Raw genomic sequence first — 26,622 nt, 5'->3', positions numbered from 1 at the left:
TTACCGGCGCAGAGCGGGCTGGACAGAGGGAGAGATGAACACCCTTTCATCAACACACACACACACAAGCACAAGCACAAACACACATACGCACTCAAACACAAGCACAAACACACATGCTGTTCAGAAGACTAAGCACCGCTATTGTGCAGTCCACGCACGATGCTCCTTTCCAGTCTTCTGCTGCACTGCACATGGGGTTTACCGGCACAAAAGTTGACAAGACTGTTTTCAGTTCCCCCGGGACAGTTTCATGGCTCTCCCAGATCGCACTGAAAACAAATAACCGCGCAATGTCCTCTTAACCTATTAATCCCATCATTCCGTTACCACTACAAAGGCCAACCCACCTCTGGTCAGTGTTGCTCAGAAGAGAGTGGAGCAGTAAAAGTTCACCTGTTCTTAACTACTTGTAGTTTGGTGGACAGTTTGCGGGGCCGTGTCATTGGAACTTATTTTTTTTGCCATGCGTCCATGAGAAAGTGGGTGTTTCTTTATCATTTTTGTTTCTTTATCAAGTTTGTGAAACGTTTAGCATCAATGGGCCTCATTCTCGATCATTTTCTGAAGTTTCTTCTGAAATGTTTCTTACGGACTTCGGAAAAACAACGTAAGCAAAACATCTCCGCCGTATTCCTGCATGCTTGAAAATGCGTCCATAAGCAGCCGAAGTCTTCTCAGCTGTGCTCCCCCGGAATAGTTTCTTAAATTGATGCGCGTTCTCGTGAAAGTGGATTCGCATACATACACGCCCCACCAGCTCCTTTTACGGGCACGCAACCGTAGAGACGTGTGCTGTCGGAATCTACTGAATTCACACAAAAGCAACTCGTAAGGCGAGTCATGTCTAAGGGGAAAGCGACCACAAAACGCAGATCTAATTTAACCGTTGCACAGAGGTGGAGGTACTGCAGGCTGTAGATGTGTCCATTCTATCCCACTATGGCTGTTTAAACGCAATTGAGTTTAGTGCTTATTTATTTATTCACTTTCATTTGCAGTGGTCGTGTACATTTACATTTAGACATTTAGCAGACGCTTTTGTCCAAAGCGACTTACAAGGGAGAGAACAGTCAAGCTACGAGCAATAGAGACCTAGTGTAACAATAAATACTACTTTACATAAGAAATAGAAAAACGAGGTAGAAAAGAAAAAAGAAGTGCAGGAATGCAACTGCTGTAAGTGCAAGTAAAGCACTAATCGAAGTGTCAGTTAGGAAGGGAGGTGCCCTCTGAAGAGTTGGGTCTTCAAAAGCTTCTTAAAGGTAGAGAGGGACACACCTGCTCTGGTAGTGCTATAGGCAGTTCATACCAACGTGGATCTACAAATGAGAATAGTCTGGATTAGTGGTGTAGTCCTTTTATTTATTTTATGACATCACGATGCGCCCCACTGGGCCATCTTGTGTTTTTTTAAGGAATCGCGAGAAAGCTTTTGCCGATTTACGACTGCTATTTTGCGTTCTGAAAGTCTTCTGAAGTTTAGAAGAAAAAACAGATGAGAAAACTATCGAGAATGGCAAATGTTTTCCTAAATCCACCGAAGTGGAGTTCAGAAGAAAGTCCTTCTTAAATTCTTCTCAACCGCGTTCGAGAATGAGGCCCAATGTTCCATAGTATCCGTTTAGTACATGTAGCAATCATCCAAGGATTCCATGTATTCACCCTAGCATCATACTTCGCTATGTTACTCCGTTTATCATCTGAAGAGAGTTGCCGTTTGTAATCTATTGGGAGATTAGTAGCGTATGCAACAGTGGTAACTGTTACACCGCAGCACAGTAACTCATCCTGTCTTGAAGGGACAAAGCCACATTCCTGGCAAACTAATTATGTGGAATATTCATTCTGAATGCAGGCTAGTCATATTTATTATTTGTTTCATTGTTTCATTGTTATCAATCGGTCAATCTTGGTGTTAATTATCATCCTTGCTTTGTGTGAATGTTACTGCATAATTAATCATATCTGCATATCTTCTGTTAGTCATATCATTATAGAAACCACGGTTATCACGAAGGTGATGAGTGGCATGTTCATGAGTGTGTGTGTGTGTGTGTGTGTGTGCAAAAATACAAATTTCATTGGGATTATTCTGACTGGGCAACCACTGGAACAGCCCTTGACTTCATTCAGATTAGAGAGCACACTGCGGGTTCCTAAGAAGACCCCCCTCCACTAAACACCCACTTACAGATCACCCTTCACTACACCCACACTTGCACAGATATGCTCCACTCATGAGCCAGGGGCAGTGAAGTGTGTGAGTGTGTGTAAATAAGGTTTGTGGTGTGTATGTGTGAGTGTGTGTAAATAAGGTTTGTGGTGTGTGTGTGTGTGTGTGTGTGTGTGTGTGTGTGTGTGTGTGTGTGTGTGTGTGTGTGTGTGTGTGTAAATAAGGTTTGTGTGTGCTGTGTTTGTCCAGTGGTGACTATCACTCTGGCAATGGAGAAGCAGAGTGCATCCACTTGACCATCACTGAGACACCACTTAGCTCATGTGGAGCATGACTGCCCCCTAGTGGATGGTCTAGGAACACCCTAAAGATGGGAGAGAGGAGTGGAGAGAAGAGTGGGGGAAAAAGAGAGAAATGGGGAGAGACAGAGAGGGAGGCTGAGGGTTTGAGAGATTTAAAAAAAGAGAGATGAGACAAAGGGTGTGTGTGTGTGTGAGAGAGAGAGAGAAAGAAACAGAGATGACATAAAGGGTGTGTGTGTAAGGGAGAGAGAGAGAAAGAAACAGAGATGACATATAGGGTGTGTGTGTAAGGGAGAGAGAGAAATAAGGAGAGAGAGAGAAATAAAGAGATGAGATAAAGGGTGTGTGTGTGTGAGAGAGAGAGAGAGAGAGAGAGAGACAGAGATGAGATAAAGAGTGTGTCTGAGAGAGAGGGAGATAGTGTGAGACATAAAGGCAGAGAGAGAGGGGGGAATAGAGTGACAGAGAAAGAGAGAGGGAGGGATAGAGTGATTGAGAAAGAGAGGAATAATGTGAGACAGAGATGAAAGAAGAGAGGGAGGGAGGGATAGACTGAATGTGAAGAAAAGGCCAGACAGGAAAGAGAAAAACTAGATTGAACAAGAGAGAGGGATAAAAAGAGAAATGAGTGAAAAAACACAAGAAACACAAAAAAAAGGGAAGAGGGTAGCCTGTGTGTGTGCGTGTGTGTGTGTGTGTGTGTGTGCCAGCTCTAAAGTGTGTCGGCCAGCAGATGAGAGATAACAGCGTTTAGAGACGTTCCATTTAGGGGATTAAAATTCAGCATTGCCAATGTCCCTTTCACTTTCACACACACACACACACACACACACACACACACACACACACACACACACACACACACACACACACGCAAACACATATACCCTTCACCTGTTTGCCCCCTGAAGCTTGCTCCTAGCAGGCCTATTTCAAAGACACATTCAAAAATACACATGTACATCTCTTTCTCACACACTCTCTCTCACACACACACACACAGCAGGAGGGCTGTGTGTGCATCCAGCAACTGTACTAACAGAGGAGAGTTTTGCTTAATTTGGGGACAGTTAAGCTGAAGAGGAGCTGAGAGTCTAACAACTCACCTTGTGTGTGTGTGTGTGTTTCTGTGTGTGTGTGTGTGTGTGACAGAGAGAGAGGTCAGGTACATTTTGATTCTGGTACATTCTGATCCTGCAGAATCTGATTCTAAATCAGTGCTCCTGATTCTAAAGCAGTGCTCCTGATTCTAAATCAATGATCATTATGATTCTAAATCAGTGCTTCTGATTCTAAATCAGTGATCATTTTGATTCTAAATCAGTTATTCGTATACTGAATCAGTGCTTCTGCTGTGGAGACAGATCCAGCCTGTCCTCCAGACTCTCGGCCATAGCAGCAGAGTGTTTTTCTTAAGCCAGAGAGAGGAGAGAGGATTGGGCTCCTATCTGCCTTTATCACGTTACTGCTTAATGAAGAGTTATGTCTGAGCATCCAGCTGTTAATTATCTGCATGCCCACTTCATCAATAAAGCCAGCTGAGGGGGGCATGAGCCGCACGCAGCGCCAGCCGTCCCCCAGTGGGTTTGGCAGCCCTGCGCCCGCGCCCCCTGCACGCTAAATTAAGCCCTCACACAAGCAACACTGATGGAGGAGAGGCCCCGCATCCGGAAACATTTGCTTTCTTTCAATTAACAGCAAAACCAATGAGGCTGCCAGAGAGGGAAGATGAAGGAGGCAAAGAAGGGGAGAGGAGAGGAGGGGAGGAGAAGAGGAGAGGGGCAAACCTGTAACCAGGGTTTTAAGGTCTGAGGGGGACTTTGGATGGTTTAAGGGGTTATGAACTACATATAACTTGCCCTAACCCTAACTTGCACTTCCTCTCCCTTCCCTTAGCTTTCCTCTAATGCTATCTCCTCCAACTAGTACTTAACTCACACTTACAGTAGTTACACTCCTGCACTTTTATTTCTTATGTAAAGTAGTATTTATTGTTACACTAGGTCTTTATTGCTCGTAGCTTGATTGTTTTCACCTTTCCATCTCGCTTTGGATAAAAGACCAAATGTAAATGTCAATATCTGCTAAATGACTAAATGTAAATGTAAATATTAACCCACACACAGTAGCCTACTTTTACTTGATATTAAGAGTAATTTGGGAGTGTGTGTGTGGTGTGTGTGTGCGTGTGTGCATGGTGTGTGTGTGTGTGTGTGCGTGGTGTGGGTGTGTGTGTGTGCGCATGATGTGTGTGTGTTTGTGCGTGGTGTGTGAGCTACATGCAGTTGTTAGGTTCCACAGGAAAAGAGACCCAGTCGCAGATCAAAAATGGAGCAAAGAATGTAGGATTTATTCAGAACAGATCAACAAGATTCCAAAAGGCAAAAACACAAAAGATCCCGAAAATGCAAATTCACAAAAATCCAAAAATACCGAGCAGGCAGAGCAGAGGGAACAAACACAAAAAAAGCAAAAGACTTACTTTCCAACAGGCAGAACGGTTACACTCCAGATAACAGGTCAAACTGGCAGAGTCTTTCTCACAGACTTAAGCTGACGATCAGACAAGAAACAATGGGAAGACTGAACTTAAATACAGGGGAGGAGACATGTAATTGGTGGGGAGCAAACAAGTGGCAGGAGAAACTAATCAAGACCATGAGTACTGAACTGATTAACGGACAGGTGTGGTAATAGGTGACAGGGAAATCCAGGAAGTGACAGAGGGCAGGTGGGGGCGGAGTCTTAGACAAAACAGAAACACGTGGCATAACAAACACACAAACACATGTCAAAACAAACACAGTATACATGAGAGCCAGAGTCCCTTGAACGGCAGGGAGGATACTAACAGCAGTTTCTTCAGTCCTTGGCTTACCTAAAAAAACACCTACAATGTAATTCCTGTGGGTCTGGTCTTCTTATTCTCAGTGTGCAGATAGTGACTGTGAAGTAGCCAATGTGTGAAGATGGATGTAGGCCTATTTAATGATAAGCATTGCTGCATTAACCAGTAAGGTGCATCAAGTACTAAGGGCATTATGGTTTCACACATATCCTACATATGTGTCAGCTATTTGGTCTATAAAAATAACAACATTGAAGGCTAACATTACTAAATAAGATAGGGCTTATGCTACTTATATTTGCAAATTTGGTTTTGAAATGTTTCATATTCTATACTTGTCCTTGATGCTGTGCAGGTTGTTTTTGTTTTAGTATTTCAGGGCTTAGTTTGTGCCCGACAGGCTGGAGCCTTCCAGATTTGGACCGCCACTTCTTTATTTGGATCCTACAAGAGAGGAGAGTAGTGGAGAGGAGGTGAGGTGACAGGAGAGGAGAGGAGGTGACAGGAGAAGAGAGGAGGTGAGGTGTTTTTACCAATCAGGGCTTAGTTTGTGCCACATCAGGCTGGAGCCTCCAAGATTTGGACTGCCACCTCTGTATTTAGATCTGCAAAATGTTGTTGTATTTATCTTCTGTAGCCCTGAACAATTCTACAATGGTTTGTGTTAACTCGTTTGTCACTATGTACCTGAAGAGGACAGGACAGGACAGGACAGGACAGGAGAGGAGGTGAGGTGACAGGAGAAGAGAGGAGAGGACGTGAGAGGAGAGGAGGTGAGGTGACAGGAGAGGAGAGGAGAGGAGAGGAGAGGAGAGGAGAGGAGGGGAGAGAAAAGGATATGATATGAGGACAGGAGAGGAGGGGAACAGAGAGGAGATTGTCTCTCAGGAGAAACATCCCAGCCCTGACTGGCCCCCTGCAGAGAAGAGTCTCCTTCACCACTGACTGGACCATCAGCTGCTGCTGCCATTCTGCAGTCTTTCTAGCAGAGCAAGAGTCAATCTGGCATCTGGACACAGAATTTAGACCAGGAGAAATCAGGAGATGAGGAAGGAGGAGAGAGAGAGAGAGAGAATGATCTGTTTCAGAAGAGAGTCTGTAGAGGCTAACCCGGGCCCGATCTGTTCCGGAAGAGAACCTGTTAAGGGGAAAGACTGTGGTGTGTGAGGCAGCCGTGCAAAGAGGGAGGTGATGTTCCTGTCAGATGATAAATTGAAATCTTTGCCTGTCACACACACTCGTACACGAAACATGGTTCTTTTCTTGATTTCATTTTTAGTGTAGTGTTGACCTAGAAGGCTGCAAATATTTTCCCCGCTCAACACACTGATTGAATTAAATTTTATTCTGATGAAATCCCTCCCGCGTTGCGGTAGCGACACACTGGCGGATAATTAAGAAGAGAAAATGTTTCTTCCCCCCATCCAACCCCTCACCCCCCCCCCAGCTCTTCTCTCGGCTGAAATTACAGCCCTGGTGACAAGCAGCGCGGCGGAAACAGAGCGGAGGCAGAAAACAGCGCGTCCTCAGAGAAAAACAGCGCAGCTGATGTGTGTAGCTGTAATAAGTCTGGATTTATTATAAGATGGGGAGCGCGCCCGGGGATAGACTGTGATTAGCCGATGTTGCAGATTGTACACGCAGACTGTTTACCGCGGGGTGGGGGTTGCGGATGAATGGTCATTAGCGCTCGAGCCTCAAACAATAGCCTCTAATTTATTTATTTTCTGCGCTTTGTTCTTCATCTCTGCGATGGAGCTGCGGGCGGCTTGGCCCCGAAGACTGTTAGCATGCAAAGCCCCGATTCAGACCCAAAGGCTTTAACTAGCTCCTGGAAGTCCTCCTTTTGCACACAACCATTCACTCTGTCTCCCTCCCTGCCCCTTTGCATATTTCACACGGTAGAGCTGCAGCAGACATAATTAAAAACGACCCAGAAGTAACTCTAACACACACACATATACTCACACACACACACACACACCTAGAAGTCTCCCCATCTCAGACTCTCTGCCTCTTGACTTGTTCTCGTTCTCCTTCTCTTTCCTCTAACTCAGTCTGTCCTCTACACATTAACACTGTGATGTATAGGGTGTGTGTGTGTCTGTGTGTGTTGGGTATGCTATGATGCATTTTCTGTGTGTGTGTTTGGTATGCTGGTGCAGACTCCTGTACTTCCTGCTTAAGAGCTGAGAGAGTATGCTTGCCTGGCCATCCGTCTAGTTCCTGGACCAGACTCTCGCTCATTAAGTCCTTGTGGCTGCGGCTCATATATCTAGATGAGGATGAAAGCAGGGAGCTGATCAGGAGTGTAATTAAAGGCCTTTACTCTCACACAGCAGCCTACTCTCACACAGCAGCCTACTCTCACACAGCAGCCTACTCTCACACAGCAGCCTACTCTCACACAGCAGCCTACTCTCACACAGCAGCCTACTCTCACACAGCATCCTACTCTCATACAGCAGCTCACACAGCAGCCTACTCTCACACAGCAGCCTAGCCTACTCTCATACAGCAGCCTACTCTCACACAGCAGCCTACTCTCACACAGCAGCCTACTCTCACACAGCAGCCTACTCTCACACAGCAGCCTACTCTCACACAGCAGCCTACTCTCACACAGCAGCCTACTCTCACACAGCAGCCTACTCTCACACAGCAGCCTACTCTCATACAGCAGCTCACACAGCAGCCTACTCTCACACAGCAGCCTACTCTCACACAGCAGCCTACTCTCACACAGCATCCTACTCTCATACAGCAGCTCACACAGCAGCCTACTCTCACACAGCAGCCTACTCTCACACAGCAGCCTACTCTCACACAGCATCCTACTCTCATACAGCAGCTCACACAGCAGCCTACTCTCACACAGCAGCCTAGCCTACTCTCATACAGCAGCCTACTCTCACACAGCAGCCTACTCTCACACAGCAGCCTACTCTCACACAGCAGCCTACTCTCACACAGCAGCCTACTCTCATACAGCAGCTCACACAGCAGCCTACTCTCACACAGCAGCCTACTCTCATACAGCAGCTCACACAGCAGCCTACTCTCACACAGCAGCCTACTCTCACACAGCAGCCTACTCTCACACAGCAGCCTACTCTCATACAGCAGCTCACACAGCAGCCTACTCTCACACAGCAGCCTACTCTCACACAGCAGCCTAGCCTACTCTCATACAGCAGCTCACACAGCAGCCTACTCTCACACAGCAGCCTAGCCTACTCTCATACAGCAGCCTACTCTCACACAGCAGCCTACTCTCACACAGCAGCCTACTCTCACACAGCATCCTACTCTCACACAGCATCCTACTCTCACACAGCATCCTACTCTCACACAGCATCCTACTCTCACACAGCAGCCTAGCCTACTCTCATGCAGCAGCTCACACAGCAACCTAGCCTACTCTCACACAGCAGCCTACTCTCACACAGCAGCCTACTCTCACACAGCATCCTACTCTCACACAGCAGCCTAGCCTACTCTCACACAGCAGCTCACACAGCATCCTACTCTCACACAGCATCCTACTCTCACACAGCAGCCTACTCTCACACAGCATCCTACTCTCACACAGCAGCCTAGCCTACTCTCATACAGCAGCTCACACAGCATCCTACTCTCACACAGCAGCCTACTCTCACACAGCATCCTACTCTTACACAGCAGCCTAGCCTACTCTCATACAGCAGCTCACACAGCAGCCTACACTCACACAGCATCCTACTCTCACACAGCAGCTCACACAGCAGCCTACTCTCACACAGCAGCCTAGCCTACTCTCACACAGCAGCCTACTCTCACACAGCAGCCTAGCCTACTCTCACACAGCAGCCTACTCTCACACAGCAGCTCACACAGCAGCCTACTCTCACACAGCATCCTACTCTCACACAGCAGCTCACACAGCATCCTACTCTCACACAGCAGCTCACACAGCAGCCTACTCTCACACAGCATCCTACTCTCACACAGCAGCTCACACAGCAGCCTACTCTCACACAGCAGCTCACACAGCAGCCTACTCTCACACAGCATCCTACTCTCACACAGCAGCTCACACAGCAGCCTAGCCTACTCTCACACAGCAGCTCACACAGCAGCCTACTCTCACACAGCAGCCTAGCCTACTCTCACACAGCAGCTCACACAGCAGCCTACTCTCAAACAGCATCCTACTCTCACACAGCAGCCTACTCTCACACAGCAGCCTAGCCTACTCTCACACAGCAGCTCACACAGCAGCCTACTCTCACACAGCATCCTACTCTCACACAGCAGCTCACACAGCAGCCTACTCTCACACAGCAGCCTAGCCTACTCTCATACAGCAGCTCACACAGCATCCTACTCTCACACAGCAGCCTAGCCTACTCTCACACAGCAGCCTAGCCTACTCTCACACAGCAGCCTACTCTCACACAGCATCCTACTCTCACACAGCAGCTCACACAGCAGCCTACTCTCACACAGCAGCCTAGCCTACTCTCATACAGCAGCTCACACAGCATCCTACTCTCACACAGCAGCCTACTCTCACACAGCAGCCTACACTCACACAGCAGCCTACACTCACACAGCAGCTCACACAGCATCCTACTCTCACACAGCAGCTCACACAGCAGCCTACTCTCACACAGCAGCCTACTCTCACACAGCATCCTACTCTCACACAGCAGCCTACTCTCACACAGCAGCCTACTCTCACACAGCAGCCTACTCTCACACAGCAGCCTACACTCACACAGCATCCTACTCTCACACAGCAGCCTATTCTCACACAGCAGCTCACACAGCAGCCTATTCTCACACAGCAGCTCACACAGCAGCCTACTCTCACACAGCAGCTCACACGGGAGCACAGAAAGCCCTGTTCAGCCTGGCCTTCTCGAGGAGACAGAAGACAGGTGTCCACACCCAGACTGGGGATATAGGCCTTAAGGTGTCCACACCCAGACTGGGAATATAGGCCTCACGGTGTCCAAAACGAGATTGACATAAAGATGTGGGCCTCAGCCTACTCCACGTCTCTGCCCACAAATGCCTGCGGCACAGGTGAGATACCTGTTTCTGGGACTTGAGAGAGACAAGGGGTCTGACTAAACCCACATCCCAACCCGTCCTTCACTTAAGTGCTCACGTCAAGACTGCGCCTGTGCTTAATGGGATGCGTCCCAAGAGGGGTCTATCTGGGTCACGGCTGAGTTTCCTGAAAGTAGTGCTGATGACGAGATGTGTGTTCAAATCATTTCGTGACCATGGCTGATTCACAACGTTTTGGGAAACACACCCCTGATCTGGCAGATTCTCTTCATGCAGGCTGCAGCACACACACACACACACACACATTCTGCTCTCAGGCCTGCTCTGCATGTTCTTCAGCAGATGATTGCAGAGTCCGTTCCCTCCCCGGCCTGACGGGTGGTCTCTGTTTAAAGTAACTCCAGCAGGACTTCCACAGGAGGCAGAAAGCCATAATAACTGCCCCTGGAGAGGCGCTCTGGGGGTTAAAGGGTAATTGGCTTTAAAATGAGATTCAGAGCTGCGGCATTAGCAGAGGCCACAGAGGATGGAGCAGCGCAGAGAGCAGACTGCCCAGGCAGCTCTGGCCCAGGACAGGCTCAGCTCCGCCCAGATATCCCACAGCTGGCCATAACAGTGGACTGCTGCAGATCTCACTGACACAGCTGACTATATTTGGAAATATTGGGGTTTTTGTGGCGCTAGTTGGGATTCTAAGTGTGTGTGTGTGTATTGGAAAATGCATGTCCTGTGAGTGTCTTTGTAGGTATATGTGAGATAATGCCTATCCTGTGTGTGTGTGTGTGTTTGTGATGGATATGTTCCAACCCAGAGACTGGCTCTATAGTCTCATTGAGAGTGACAGGGAGATCAGGGGCTCTGAAGAACTTCCATGTATTTATCTGCACTGCTGGACAAAGATGCACACATTTAATAAAACACACACACAAAGTTGAAGGATGCTCACTCCCCATTCAACATTTTTTGGGGGGCCCATTTGGGGCCGCAGATTTCCATTGTTTCAGACAGTTCATAGATTGGTTGAATCAGAACAATTGTGATTTTGCTCTTTAGTTTTGCTTGCATTTAGTATATGATAACACAAGAGACAGAATTTCAGGGTCACAGTGAAATTTGACAACACAAATATGAACTTTTCTCAAATAAAGAGAGAGAAATAATTGACCTGCTTGTAAAGGAAAGACGGATAAACTAACTTTCATATCTGCTCCCAAATCGTAATTCTTAAAGGGAAAGTGTCAACTTTTGATTAATTATCAAGAGATAAATATTGTATGGTGGGCTGAAATGGAAAGCACCCAATGCATTCACTATAATCAAGTCAAATAAGGATTCACTAGCATTAACTGATTATAAACAACAACATTCTATAGGGATTGATATTATTGTTTCGAAATACTAGAGAGATATATTACATAACGCAAAGAATGGAGAGGTGTCGATAGTTATTTCTTGTATTTCGAATTTGCTCGTTCACACTCACTGGGACAGTTTCTAACAAAATTGCTAGCTAGCTAGCTTAGTGTAAACATAGCCCAGTACAATTTTCTCTTTAATTTACCTCAAGTAAATAAACCTTAATTTAAGCAGTTGACAATCGTTAACAACTACAGATAGCCACAGTCTGTAACTACCTTTACTTACCATTTCACTCCATGCACCATTTACTTTGAGCTAAACACCTTGGCTATAATCTTGGATGTTGTGAAGAGACCTTACTTGGCAGAGTGAGAAAACCAGCGCAGCAGCCTCCGCGAGATCCCCGTTATATAGTTAATGATATGCTATTGGATTGTAATTTTAAGGGGGAGAAAACCTACAAACCAGAACGCACGCAAGCACATATGTAGCATTTGAGAGTTATAAAAAACGTGTCCATGTGAGAAACAATCGTTTAATTTAATGTCATCACCAAAAAGAAAAAAAAATGTTTTTTTTTTTTTTTAAGCCAATAATGCCAAATCATTTTGGGGGGGGCTAAAACAGGCCTAACGACGCCCCTGGTAGTGACCAATGGACATGGGGTAGTGATCGATGGACTAGGGGAAGTGATTGATGGAGTAGTGGTCATTACCGATGGCCGTTACCATACGGAGTCCTTACACATCCTTTGCACAAAGGCATTTCTACTTCACACACACACACACCCCTACCTTGTCGTACTTTGACAGATTCTGTGTGTTGCCCCTCCTCTACTTAGTCCCTCTTACCACTCTGCTGTTTTTGCAAAGACTACAGCTCGACAACAGCAGTGCGCGTGTGTGAGAGAGAGTGTGGCACTGGCCACAGGGGTGTGAGTGACGCAGGAAGTGACGTCATGAAGCCGCAAGGGTGGATGTGTGGTTGAAGGAGAAGGTCCAGCCAGTCTTACTTCACAGTTAAATGAGATTCCTTCAGTTATTCTCCACTGAGTCTGACATCAGGAAGCCAGTCAGTAATCCTGCTCTAAGCCCCTGGGCCTAGTTTGCCCTAGGGCCCCGTGTCAGGGTCCAAAACCCCCCAGAGAGAGAACACCACACCCCCATCCGCAGAGCGGAGAGACAGACAGAGAGACACATCTGCACAGAGCTGCAGGCAAAAGGCTCCGGTAGCACCATCAGTTGAGTTTATTTCACAAACCTTTGAAAATTGACTTTCAATAATCAGGAATAAAAGCTGAATTCTTTGAGTCTAAAATCTCTAAAAAATAAGAGTTATAAATCTGTCAAAACCATCTCTTTTGCCATCCTCTGACATTGTTTCAAGAATTTCACAAAATGAAAACTTTAGAAAGCATATCAACAACAATCAAATTAGAACAACCATAATAAAAAGAGAAAGCGTGTTGTATCCAATATTCTACACATGACCAAGACTGCTACAAAGCCATCACAGAAGCAGAACCACATGCTCTCCTGTGTGTGTGTGTGTGTGTGTGTGCTTGACAACAGCACAATCCCCTTTTTCACAGCATCACACACACACTCAGTGGTCCTACACACAGATACAGTGATGGTGAGGTGTACACACACACACACATCTCTTCACGGTTTGCATTCTGAGATATAGACTCTACACATGACACTGAAACACCTGAACCCAATAAACTCACCCCCCACAGCCCACCCCACCCCCCATCCCATCCCCCAACTGTACACATACACAGTGCTCGTCTTACCGGTTCTCTCTCCTGTGAGTTAGCTGAGTGTGTGTGTGTGGCTTCACTGTAGAAAAATACTTGAGAACACATAAAGTAACAGCACATGTTGATGAGTGTGTGTGTCTCTTTGTGTGTGTGTGTATGTGAGCGTGTGTGTGTCAGAGAGAGAGGGTAGGGATGAGTGAGTGTGTGTGTGTGTGAGAGAGAGAGGGTAGGGATGATGAGTGAGTGTGTGTGTGTGTGTGAGAGAGCGCGAGAGAGGTACTATGCAGGTGAAAAGGAGGTGATTAATCTCCACCTGCTGAGGAGCTCAACAACAGCAGTCAACAAATCATATAACAAATGTACAAAAACACACATGCAGACGGACAAGTTCAGTTCTGAGTTCGTTCCTGGGAAAATGATTAGGATGGGGGAAGCTGGAGTGTGTGTGTGGTGTTTATATATGGGTAATGTGTCTGTAGACATTATGTGTATACATACAGTATATATTAATGTTTGTATAGGTGAGTATCTATATATTAAAGTGTGTGTGTGTGTGTGCGCGCGTGTGTGTGTGTGTGTTTAATACATGACCCCCTGGCCCAGGGAGGCACCCCCCTCATCGGGGGGAAAGTTCGAGTTGAGCAGGGCCTCCATGTAGGCCACGTAGCCAGAGCTGGGGGTGTACACATCGTCCTGGGCCTGCGAGGGGGGGGCCAGCATGGGTGAGGGGCAGGGTTGGTGGGGGGGCGCTGAGGCGGCAGGGATGTGCCCGTAGGGGCCAGGGGCCCCACTGGGGATGGGGGTCATCATCCTGGGGAGGGGGCTGAGGAGTGGTCCCGAAGGAGGCTCCGAGGCTGGCATGGGTGGAGCCATGGCCTGGGGAGGCGGGGTCGGGAGGCGTGGCCTCTTGGCAGCTTGAACCTCGTCGTCATCCTGAGAGTGAGACTCCTGCTTCACAGCGGACAGGACCTGATCACACACACACACACACACACACACTATTTCAGCAGTCAGATAGACACAGCACTTCTTAACATGCCATTACTGGGCCAATCTAAGGTGTGTGTGTGTGTGTGTGTCTGTAGATGTGTTGGCATGTGTGCGTACATCTGTGTGTATAAGCACACATTTGTGATGTGTGTGTGTGTGTGTGTTTGTCTCACCAGGCGTGCCATGACTCTCTTGGGCAGCTCCTGGTCTAGTGTGTGTATCTCAGAGCGCTTCAAAAGCAGCTGGGACTCATCTTGAAACTCCACCTGATAAGACAAGAGAAACACACGCACACAGACACACACACACACACACACACGCACGCACACGACTCATGAATAGAGCACCCTTGTGGAATCATACAAAAGGATTTGTTGTGCATGTGTATGAGGAAGAGTGTGTGTGTCTGTGTGTGTGGACTGCTTCATTAAGAGACACCTCAACACCCAGCATGAGTTTCTCACCCCCCCCCCCCCCCCCTCTGCATGTCACTTTAGTAATAATGTCTCAGAGCTGAAGCAAGCACAGGCACACACACACACACATCCTCTCGCAGAAGTTTCTAGGCTTGACTTCAGACACACTCCCGCTTCCGCTGCCCTCATTAGGAACAATCCCAGCGCTGCCCCGTGGTGAGTGTGTGTGTGGGTTTACAGGTGTGTATGTGTGTGAAGGAGTGTGCGTGTACAGAATTGAGAGTTTGAGAGTGTGTGTGTGTGTGTGTGTGTGTGTGTGTGTGTGTGTGTGTGTGTGTGTGTGTGTGTGAGTGTGTGTGAGGTACCTGGTAGTATCGCTGTGTGAGCTCCCTGATGAATGAGGCGTTGAGCATCTGTCCGTCTGCAGTCCCCACACAGAGGATCTCCCCGGTTTCAGGAGGACCAGAGCGCAGGCAGTCATGGCTCTGGGGGGGTCAGAGGTTATTAGGGTTAACACACAGTGTGTGTGTGTGTGTGTTTGTGCACATGCTCGCGTTTTTGTGCGGTCACACTCACCACCACGTTCTCAGGGTAGATGTTGTCGCAGTAGGAGCCATCATCGAAGTTGACCTCATAGAGAGTTTGTGTTGCAATGCCGATGATATAACAGCGGTAGAACCAGCCGTTGCTATAGCGACCAATAACCTGCTGGCCTAGCGACAGGTCCCGCGACCCCAGCTTCACCTGACGGTGACGAGAGGAGACAAGACGAGGAATGTGAGTGTGTGTCACAGAGAAAAAATAAATACATATCACTATGCTGATGTCCAGAGGGAGACTCTCTGTGTGTGTGTGTGTGTGTGTGTGTGTGTGTGAGAGAGAGTGTGTGTGTGTGTGTGTGTGTGTGTGTAATATAACCCCACTGCACTTTTACCCTCTGATTGGTCTGTTTGTGCTTCGGGCAGGTGACTGACACCACGTAGGGCCAATCGGCGGGCTTCATGACGACCCCAGCCAGGTGAGCGCAGGTAACATGGAAGGAGGTGGAGCAGCTCTCGTGGGAACACTGGACACACGCGCCGCACGGCTGCCTGCTGGGCTTGTGGCAGTACACACACATCTGAAAACACACACACACACACACCATTAATTACCACACCAAATACCATACACACATGCACACCATTCATATCTTCAGCATATACAAGTCTACACACATCCTAAACAAACACACATAGAACATTAATTAATAGCAACAATATGCACTAGCATACATCTAACAACACACACACACACACACACACACACACACACACACACACACATACCATTTATACCGCTTTCTTTATATATAGGACACTACCGTTCAAAAGTTTGGGGTGTTAAAAATGTCCTTATTTTTTAAAGAAAAGCACTGTTTTTTTCAATGAAGATTCTGAGCATCAGAAATACACTATACATTGTTAAATGTGGTAAATGACTACCGGTATTCTAAGTGGAAACGTCTGTTTTTTAATGAAATATCGACATAGGTGTATAGAGGCCCATTTCCAGCAACTATCACTCCAGTGATCTAATGGTACATTGTGTTTGCTAATCGCCTAAGAAGACAATGAATGATAAGAAAACCCTTGAAGACCCTTGTGCAAATATGTTTTGCTGGTGAGAGAAGCTATAAAACTGGCCTTTCTTTGAGTTAGTTGAGCATCTGGGGCCGGTATTTCAAAACTTGTAATCCAGATCAGAATGATCCGGATAACCAAATCCCCCTGTCCTCAGCCACGGATCAACCTGATCTATCCCGGTATTTCAAAACTTTGCTGGATTGGATCAGAGTGATCCTGATACCGGCAGATTGGGATGTCCAAATCCGTCCCGCCCCCTGGATCACAGACAGGAAACAGGAAATGGAGCGAACTTTTTACCAGAAAAAGGAGAAGCTAACACAAATTTTGTCACTAAATTAAAGTATAATCTTGGTCAGTGTTGATGCGTCCTTAGACTAGATGAGGCACTCATTCTATTGAGTTTACCAATTACGTAAATCAGCACAAAGTTGAAAGAAGAGCTCGGCGATCTCTAATTAAGCAGAGTTCGCGCTAATGCGAGCTAACGCTGCTCCATTGACTCCTGTGTTAAGGAGCTAACAAGCTAGTTAATAGGCTAGCGTCTGTATGTCGCGGTCCACAGTCCATTTGAATGCATTCACTCGCAAGGCATTGTGTGTAGATTTCAAAATGTGTTGTACATATCTTTTTAGGAAACAGTTGTCAACAAAAGGGACAGCCCTAAAATCTTAATATTTGTTTTTCTTTACAGATGTTTGTGGAAAGAGAAGACAGGCAGTTAAAATAGACCTGCTCCAAATGGCATAACCTTTTGAGCTTTGGCTATGAAAATTAATTGTGTGTGCTGAATGCATGTTAATAATTTAATTTGACTGATTTTCAGGGGAGGCTTTTATCAGTGGGTATAACTTAACAAAAAACTGTTACTTAAATACAGGGTACCCCCAGGATTTTTCATCTCAAATTTAAGACTTTTTAAGACCTTTTCAAGACCACTTTAAATGAAATTTAAGACCAACATCGCACCTTTCCTGATATGCATATGAATAAAATAAAAAAATGTAATCATAAGACAGAACCATTTAAAACAATAACTGTGAGAGGTGGACGTGTGAGTGTGTGTTTGTGTACGTGTGTGTGTGTGTGTGTGTGTGTGTGTGTGTGTGTGTGTGCATGCGTGTCTGGATACGTCTGTGGTTGAACCTGTGTGCGGTTGTAATACAAGAGATCCTACAGCCTTTGGAGCTCTGCGCTTTTGGCAGCAATCTGTTCATCCAGTTTTGATGAGTTCAGCCAACTTATTATAGCGGGAGCTTTTCCATAAAAGTTGCAGTGTTTTTTAGGTGTTTGTTGCAATTAAATTGCGGGAGCAAGTGGAAGTTGTGATAGAGTTGCGAATTTCCCTCTTTGTAATAATAATTGAGTTATTTGTTAAAAATAAGTTATTAATAAACAAACATTCATTAAATAACAAATCCATTGAGAAATGGTCCTCTAAATAACCTCACCAACATGCCAAATAAAAGATTACCTCGACTACAAAAATGTAGCAAAATAGGCTGTTCTATCCCGGGAGTCGCAGAAACTGTTGTTGCATCCCTGTACAACAGCGTGTTCTTTAATGTTAGACGTTTCAATTTCTTTATTCACCCAAAAAGCCCCGCTCCACTGTTGCCTGTGATAGCAGAAGCTTATTAACTAGCATTACCCTGTCCCTGACAGGGCAGTGTCCTAGATAACTGTCTAGCTAGCTAGCGCAGCTAGTGAATAGCTAATGTTAGCTAGTTTTATCCTTTATATCGTGTCAGCTTCTCAGCCAGTTCAGAGCCAGGTTGCCTGGTATTTTGGATGCGACGTTTGGGTGTACTAAGATTCGTTGTCACAACGAACAATAAACAAATGTGGACTTGATGAACAAAATTTAAGACCTGTTGACGAAAATGTAAGACCTGTTGACAAAATATAATACCTTTTCAAGGCCTTAAATTATGAATACTAAATTTAAGACTTTTTCAAGTTTTTAAGACCTCGCGGGTACCCTGAAATAAGGCATTCATATTCAAACTTTCCACCTCTGAGGTGGGATCAGGGTGATCCTGATTTTTAGGATCAAACTGATCCAGATTTTCCACTTAAATTTTGAAATACTCAACAGCAGTGTTTAATCCAGATCAAAAGCAGGATTGGATTCCCAAATCTGAATCTGAATCTTCAGGATCAGATTTGCTTTGAAAAACCCGTTTTTAGGATCTGATCAGGATTTAATCCAATCCAGGAGGATTAATCCTGTTGGATCATTTTGAAATACCGGCCCCTGGAGCATCACATTTGTGGGTTCGATTATACTCTCAAAATGGTCTGAAAATGAGAACTTCCATGTGAAACTCACCAGTCTATTCTTGTTCTTAGAAATGAAGGCTATTCCATGCGAGAAATTGCGAAGAAACTGAACATGTCCTACCACGGTGTGTACTACTCCCTTCAGAGAACAGCACAAACGAGCTCTAACCAGAGTAGAAAGAGAAGTGGGAGGCCCCGGTGCATTACTCAGCAAGAAGACAAGTAGAGTCTCTAGTTTGAGAAATAGACGCCTCACAGGTCCTCAACTGGCAGCTTCTTTAAATGGTAACCGCAAAATGCCAGTGTCAACGTCTACAGCAGGGCTCTTCAATTAGTTTGGAGCTGGGGCCAGTATTTGAAACTGAGGCAAAGTCAGGGGCCGGAGGATATGACCAGTATTCTACTGGTTTCCGTGTCGCTGCAGCTATCATATTGACTAATCAGCGCAAGCGTATAACGGCGGTCAATGTAAACACTGTGGCGGCTTCCATTGGAGGCCAAGTTATGAGACATTTTTACTTATTTCTCGAGTTGCAAAATGTTTCAAACTGAAATTAACTATAATCACTGACAGAACAAGCACTGTAACAGTCAAATATTTGACCTCTTTTTATAATAACAGGGTTAAGCAGTTAATCTGCTGTGGCCAAAAGTACACTGCATTTTGCATATCTGTCTATAACTAAATAGCCTCAGATACCTCAATATTCAGTCCAGCTGAACCTGTTGTATTTAATCTAACTAGCCAAAAAAGAAAAAGTTTGTGACTATGGCTAATTGTACACTCTTGCGTGCAGTAGACATTTTTGTCTGGTAAGCGCAGTTTGAAAGGTACGAGTCAGAGTGATGAAGGCCAAAGGTAACGGTCACAGTGACGCACTCTAGAGCTCGGTAAATTTAGAGGGGCAAATTTGATTGGTAATTTGTTTTCCCTAAAAAATGAATGTCTGGCCAAATCAGGCAGTACCCGGGTGCATTACGCCACCATACCAGCCCCTACTGCACACGATAGTGTACAATTAGCCATAGTCACAAACTTTTTTTTTTTTTTTTTTTTAGATTTTTAGTCACGAACTGAATGAGGCTATCGGGGGCCAGTCCAAAGCAGCTCGGGGGCCAGATTCGGCCCGCGGGCCGCCTATTGAAGCGCCCTGGTCTACAGTGAAGAGACGACTCCAGGATGCTGGCCTTCTAGGCAGAGTGGCAAAGAAACAGCCATATCTGAGACTGGCCAATACAAAGAAAAGATTGCTATGGGCAAAATAACACAGAAATTGGACGGAGGAAGATTGGAAAAAAAGTGTTATGGACAGACGAATCAAAGTTGTGGGAGATGCTTCAGGAAGCGTGGGGTGAGATTTCTACAGATTACCTCAACAAATTAACAGCAAGAAGTCCAAAGGTCTGCAATGCTGTAATTGCTGCAAATGGTGCATTCTTTGACAAAAGCAAAGTTTGAAGAACAAAATTTATATTTAAAATAAAAATCATTATTTCTAACCTTGTCAATGTCTTGACCATATTTAGGTTTCCTCCGGTAGGCTTTCTTATTATTATGTTGCTGCAATGGGAGTCAATGGCAGCCCCTAGAACCATATGGTAACTTTTTCTGAAATTTGGCACACTCATTAAGGACAGTCCCTTCTTCATTCACACCAAGTTTCATGGCTCTCATTAGACCACTCTAGCGCCACCAACAGGTCAAAGTTGGACTTTTGTAACACACGCAACTTTTGAACCGTATGACCGATTTTCAAAAAATGAGGTACCATTGGATTCCCTGGATCAAGACGAATTAAACCCATCCCATGGCGTCAATTTCCGGTTATATAGATTTTCTGCTATTTCCGGTTTTATCAAAAACTTTTTAAAGCCTACTCCTCCTACAATTTTTGGCAAATCTTCTTCAAAATCACCAGAGATGATCTTCAGACCTAGCCTCACAAAAGTTACTTTTTAGAATTTTGATCCTCACAACCGTTTGTCCGGTACAGCCACTCAAATTCAGCAGAAAAGTCGCCAAACAGGAAGTGAGGTCATATCTTGGCAAATCTTTGACAAATCAACACCAAACTTGATATGTCACTGGAAGACACTACAACATGTTGCCATGTGCAAAGGCAACTTCATATCTTGAAAAATGATTGATATAAAGCAAATTGGATAGATTGTTAACGCTAAAACAATGCTTTACACATCAACAGGTCAAAAAGTGATACTCTGATTGAATCACAAGTTCATGTGAAGACACTTGAGAATGTTTAGAACACAAATCTGAAAAAAAATTGACTGTAAGATGAAAAGTAGATTTTTGGTGAATATTTGAAATACGCATGCTTGGCTAATTGCTAGGGTGTTTCTCAAGTCTGCCTCTCTGCCCCTGCCCCTCTGGTCTTGCGCGCGTGTGCGCTCCAGATTCTCTCTCACACACACACACACACACACACACACACACACACACACACACACACAGGGACAGGGACAGGCTCCTTTGACACGCGCAAGCACACACACACAACATTTAAGGAAATTTAGGGATGACCACACCCCTTCTCACTCTTAGCTTGAAGCCATGGCCCTTGAGGATCTACAAAGTAATGCATTTGAAATGTAATATCCCATTGGCAAGTCTGCAGCATGGATTTTTCTTTACAGTGACAAATTGTCACAAAAATACATTTTTCCCTGGTTCGCAATGTCTGGAGGAGGAAACCGCCATCGCTGCTTGCAGCTATATTTTCTATTTATTTTGCAACTCATTTGATATACAAAAATGTGAGTTTTCATGGAAAACACGAAATTGTCTTGACCCCAAACTTTTGAACGGTAGTGTATATACAGCCGCGGAAAAAATTAAGAGACCACTTCAAAATTATAAGTTTCTCTGGTTTTACTATTTATTGGTATGAGTTAAAGTAAAGTTAACATTTTAGTTTTATTCTATAAATTACTGACAACATTTCTACCAAATTTCAAATAAAAATGTTGTCATTTAGAGCATTTATTTGCAGAAAAATGACAATTGGTCAAAATAGCAAAATAAATGGGAAGTTTTCAGATCTCGAAAAATGCAAAGAAAACAAGTTCATATAGATTCTTAAACTACACAATACTAATGCTTTAACTTAGGAAGAGATCAGAAATCAATATCTGGAAAAAACGCATCTTTTTTGTTATTTTGACCAATTGTCATTTTTCTGCAAAAAATGCTCTAAATCAGTGGTCCCCAACCACCGGGCCGCGGCCCAGTACCGGTCCGTGAGGCATCTGTTACCAGGCCGCGCAGAAAGAATAAATCATTTATATAATGTCCGCTGTATTCATTATTAGCGTCTGAAAGGTGTTTTATTTTGAAAAACGACTGAATTTTCTAGGACGTAATATTCGCCTGTGCCTCTTGTCACGTCAAGACGCTTGTCTCGTTCACGTGATACTAAAATAGCGAAACTAGCGAAAATGAGTACAAAACTAAAATCTTTGGAGAGCTTCTTTGCAAAGGTGAAAAGGCCCACTAAGGAGCCAGAAGAGGAGCCTACGACCTCCAAAAAAGAAAGCTTATTTTAACAGACAATACCAGGAGTCATACTTAAATTACGGGTTTATTGCAACAGTTGATTCTCACGCACCAAGTCCGCTCTGTATAATTTGTGGCGACAAGATAGCAAATAAGCTAATGAAGCCTTCAAAACTGCTTCAGCACATGGAGACCAAACACTGATTCAGCGTTATGGTGAGTTGTATTTGTCATGCATTAACATTCGTAATACAATGGTGTTGGTCGCAAGTTAACGCCACTTCACGTTACTGTTAGCTTTTGTATATGAGTAGACTCCATTCTATCGAACTCGCGCTTGCCTCACGGGTATGAATATATGAATGGATGACATGACTAACAAGTGGTGGAAAATTACACCTTGTAGCCGGTCCGTGAAAAAATTTCCTACATTAAACCGGTCCGTGGTGCAAAAAAGGTTGGGGACCCCTGCTCTAAATGACATTATTTTTATTTGAAATTCAGTAGAAATGTTGTCAGTAGTTTATAGAATGAAACAAAAGTGTTAATTTTACTCAAACACATACCAATAAATAGTAAAAAAAAGAAAAACTGATAATTTTTTGAAAGTGGTCTCTTAATTTTTTCCGCGGCTGTATATATACCCCGTTGTACCAACTCTACTCCCTCTCTCTCTCCACATCTCCAACACTCCTTCAACTCCTCCTCCATCCCTCATTCCACCCCTCCATTCCTCTCTCCACACCTCCATCCCTCTCTCCACCCCTCCCTTCCTCTCTCTACTCCTCCCTCTATCTCTCCCTATCAATCCTCTTGCTCACCCCTTCCCTGCCTTTAACTTGATACCTTTCTCCCTCCATCTCTCTCTCCCCTCCTTCGCCTGCTTATAAAGTCTGCTCTCTCTCCCTCTCTCACCCTCCCTCCCTCTCCTCCGCCTGCTCATAATGTCTGCTCTCTCTCTCCTCTCCTCCGCCTGCTCATAATGTCTGCTCTCTCTCTCCTCTCCTCCGCCTGCTCATAATGTCTGCTCTCTCTCCTCTCCTCCACCTGCTCATGTCTGCCCTCTCTCTCCTCTCCTCCGCCTGCTCATAATGTCTGCTCTCTCTCTCCTCTCCTCCGCCTGCTTATAAAGTCTGCTCTCTCTCCCTCTCTCACCCTCCCTCCCTCTCCTCCGCCTGCTCATAATGTCTGCTCTCTCTCCTCTCCTCCGCCTGCTCATAATGTCTGCTCTCTCTCTCCTCTCCTCCGCCTGCTCATAATGTCTGCTCTCTCTCTCCTCTCCTCTGCCTGCTTATAATGTCTGCCATAACTTGAGGAAAATCGATGAAAATAAAACTTCTTTATTAAAATGTCAATACTTCATTTGAGCCCAGGAGACAGCAGTGTTGGCATATCACTGCGCAAAACATTGACAGAGTGTGTGTGCCTGTCTATGTGGGAGGCTGTAGTGTCCATGTGTGATGTATGTATCTGTGTGTACAGTTTTGTGAGAGCTTGTGGTGTGTGTGTGTGTGTGTGTGTGTGTGTGTGTGTGTGTGTGCGGGCACGAGCATGTGTGTGACGACGTCATATTCCCATGGAGTGCATGATGAAAGAGAACAGACACACGGCCTGAATAGAAACCAGTCAGATTTATGGACAAGAAACCACCATCTGTCCAATTCTACACACTCATCCTTCACCTTACAAGCACACACACACACACACACACACACACACACACACACACTCTTGCCCAATGAAAAATAGCCAATTCATCTTTCAACATAGAACCACATGCCAACATGTGCATGCATGCACACACACACACACACACACACACACACACACACTCACCAGTCCAATCATGCACACTCATCCTTCAAAATACGAGCACACCCCAGTAAACTCATTCCCTCATCCATTAAAAACACACACACACACACACACACACACACACACACACACACACACACACACACACACACACACTCCTTAGTCCACTCCTTCACCTCATTCATCAACACACAAACACACACACACACAAACCGACTTTGTTCACCTCAGTAGACGGATTAACATATCAACACACCCCAAAGCTAAGGAGTACCCTGAGCCATGTATAATGTTGACATGACAATGGTGTGCAGGTATGTATGTGAGTGTCTGAGTGTTTACTCAACTTGTAATGGGAGGGTATTTTATATCAGAGATTTAGACATCACACATTAACATTGCATGTGTGTGTGTGTGCGCGCGCGCACCAACGGGGTGGAGCAGGAACAAGGTAGCTAATTAAGCACAGCCAGAAACCCCAACTATAGTATTCTACCGTTTCCTTTTCCTCCACAACATTAAAAATACACCTTGCTCTCTCTCTTGCTCACACTCCCTCCCTCTCTCTCTCGCTCACACACACTCCCTTCATCCCTCCCTCCCTCCCTCCCTCTCACACTTCCTCCCTCTCGCTCTCCTTCTCTCTCTCACTCAAACACTCCCTCCTTCCCTCTCTCCCATTCTTACTCACCCTCTCCCAGTCTCTTCCCATTTGCCCTCTCCCATTCACATCTCTGACGGTGTTACACCCCACCCGACCCCCCCACCCCTCAACCCCCCACTCTCACCCTCCTAATCCTTGAAAGGAAAATTCATGTGACAGTGAGAACAGAGGAGAAGGGTAGAGAGAGAGAGAGAGCGAGAGAGAGAGAGGAGAGAGAAAGAGGAGAGAGAGGAGAGCGCGAAAGAGGAGAAAGACAGAGAGAGAGAGAGAGAGAGGGAGAACGGGAGAGTCGAGCGAGAGAGAGAGAGAGGAGAGAGAGAGAGAGGGAGAACGGGAGAGTCGAGCGAGAGAGAGAGAGAGGAGATAGAGAGAAGAGAGGAGAGAGAGAGACAGAGAGGGAGAAAGGAGAGAGAGAGAAGATAGGAGTGGAGAGAGAGAGAGGAGAGGGAGAAAAGGGGGGGAGGGACAGAGAGAGGAGAGGAGCGAGAGCTACAGTGCACTGTAGTTACCATGGGGATAAGAAAAGTTTCCGCTCCACAACTTCATGTCATATTCAGCACTTCTAAAGTTTGAGCTCTCAGGAGGAACACACACACACACACACACGCCAGGAGGAACACACAACCAGCACAGACATCACTGACAAAGGGGGGGGGGGGGAGAGACAGACAGACAGACAGACAGACAGACAGACAGACAGACAGACAGACACAGACACACACACACACACACACACACACACACACACACACACACACACACACACACACACACACACACACAGGAACTCACCAGGTTTTTCCTGGTGTCAGGGACGGCAGTAACGTCGACTGGCTCCCTCTCTGTGGCGTTGACGAAGCGAGCCTCTGGGACCGCTATGGCACAGATCACATGGACCCACCTGCACACAGGAGACCACACACACTCACACAATCATGCTACGTATCACTATGATTGACCAGGCATCAACATGTACCCAGCTTCACACAGGAAAGGCCATTCAATCCAGTGGCGGAGCCAGTTTTTTTTCTGCAGGTGCTATGGGGGTGCTCGGCGTCTTACCAAGGATGCTATGAAATGAGAGTGATGGCATATGTGTCACATGGTTCTCTACAAAAACACCTCCCCACCATAAAGTTACATCTGTTTACACGTTTGCTCTCTAAAGCGCCTTTGTGGTCCATGAAAAGCGGCATACAAATCGATCGTATTATTATCATCATTAGGCTACTTCCGACGGACACACAAATAGCCTGGTTCATATGCGACGGTCACTGACAAAATGCATGCAGCATGTTATAGATTCTGTAATCCCAAGTACTTCACTGGGGGTTAAATTTGGCACCAGATGACCAACATGGCACCACTACCATGTCAGACAAATTAAACTAAACATAAAAATGTTCAATACATTTTAAATTAAAGAGGGCAAATTAGAATAGCAGATAGATTTAACTAGTCAGAAATGCTTTTAAAAAGTATATGTTATTTCAGGTCACAATCAATCATAGATGCTTATGTATACATGGCTAGCACACAGACAAACTGCTCGTCCTAAGCTGAGGAGTCTCAGACTTTTAAAGGCGGATCCAAAAATAAATAAAAGGAGGCCGTATTTATTAATGTTACACATCTAACAAGACCTTAAATCTTAGGTGGTGTAAAGATGCAAGCCCCTTTTAAAAGTGAATGAAACCAAACAGTAGGCACTCAAACCCACAATAATCAGAGCTAGATCATTTACGATTAAGCCAGCAGACCAGGTGTAGCAGTTCCTGTTCTTCTAAATCAGATTGCATTTCTTCTT

The 26,622-nt window shown here is 45.5% G+C and overlaps 1 protein-coding gene across 1 annotated transcript in view; it reads right to left on the bottom strand.

The window, feature by feature from the left end:
• Nucleotides 1–13,536: 13,536 nt before the first annotated feature.
• The window catches only part of kdm4b (lysine (K)-specific demethylase 4B), a 69,136-nt gene continuing 56,050 nt past the window's right edge, over nucleotides 13,537–26,622 (bottom strand). Inside the window, exons 17-22 of the mRNA XM_080831892.1 lie at nucleotides 25,608–25,716; nucleotides 15,849–16,034; nucleotides 15,491–15,658; nucleotides 15,280–15,399; nucleotides 14,672–14,764; nucleotides 13,537–14,477 (exon numbers count right to left, since the gene is read on the bottom strand). Coding sequence (XP_080688018.1) covers nucleotides 14,088–14,477; nucleotides 14,672–14,764; nucleotides 15,280–15,399; nucleotides 15,491–15,658; nucleotides 15,849–16,034; nucleotides 25,608–25,716 — 1,066 coding nt within the window. The 3' untranslated portion in view covers nucleotides 13,537–14,087. The remainder of the gene's footprint in view (nucleotides 14,478–14,671; nucleotides 14,765–15,279; nucleotides 15,400–15,490; nucleotides 15,659–15,848; nucleotides 16,035–25,607; nucleotides 25,717–26,622) is intronic.

This window comes from Sprattus sprattus (assembly GCF_963457725.1).
Source record: "Sprattus sprattus genome assembly, chromosome: 2".
NCBI lineage: Eukaryota > Metazoa > Chordata > Actinopteri > Clupeiformes > Clupeidae > Sprattus > Sprattus sprattus.
Note: the sequence above shows the minus strand (reverse complement) of the source record. Positions and strands in the feature narration are given on the sequence as shown.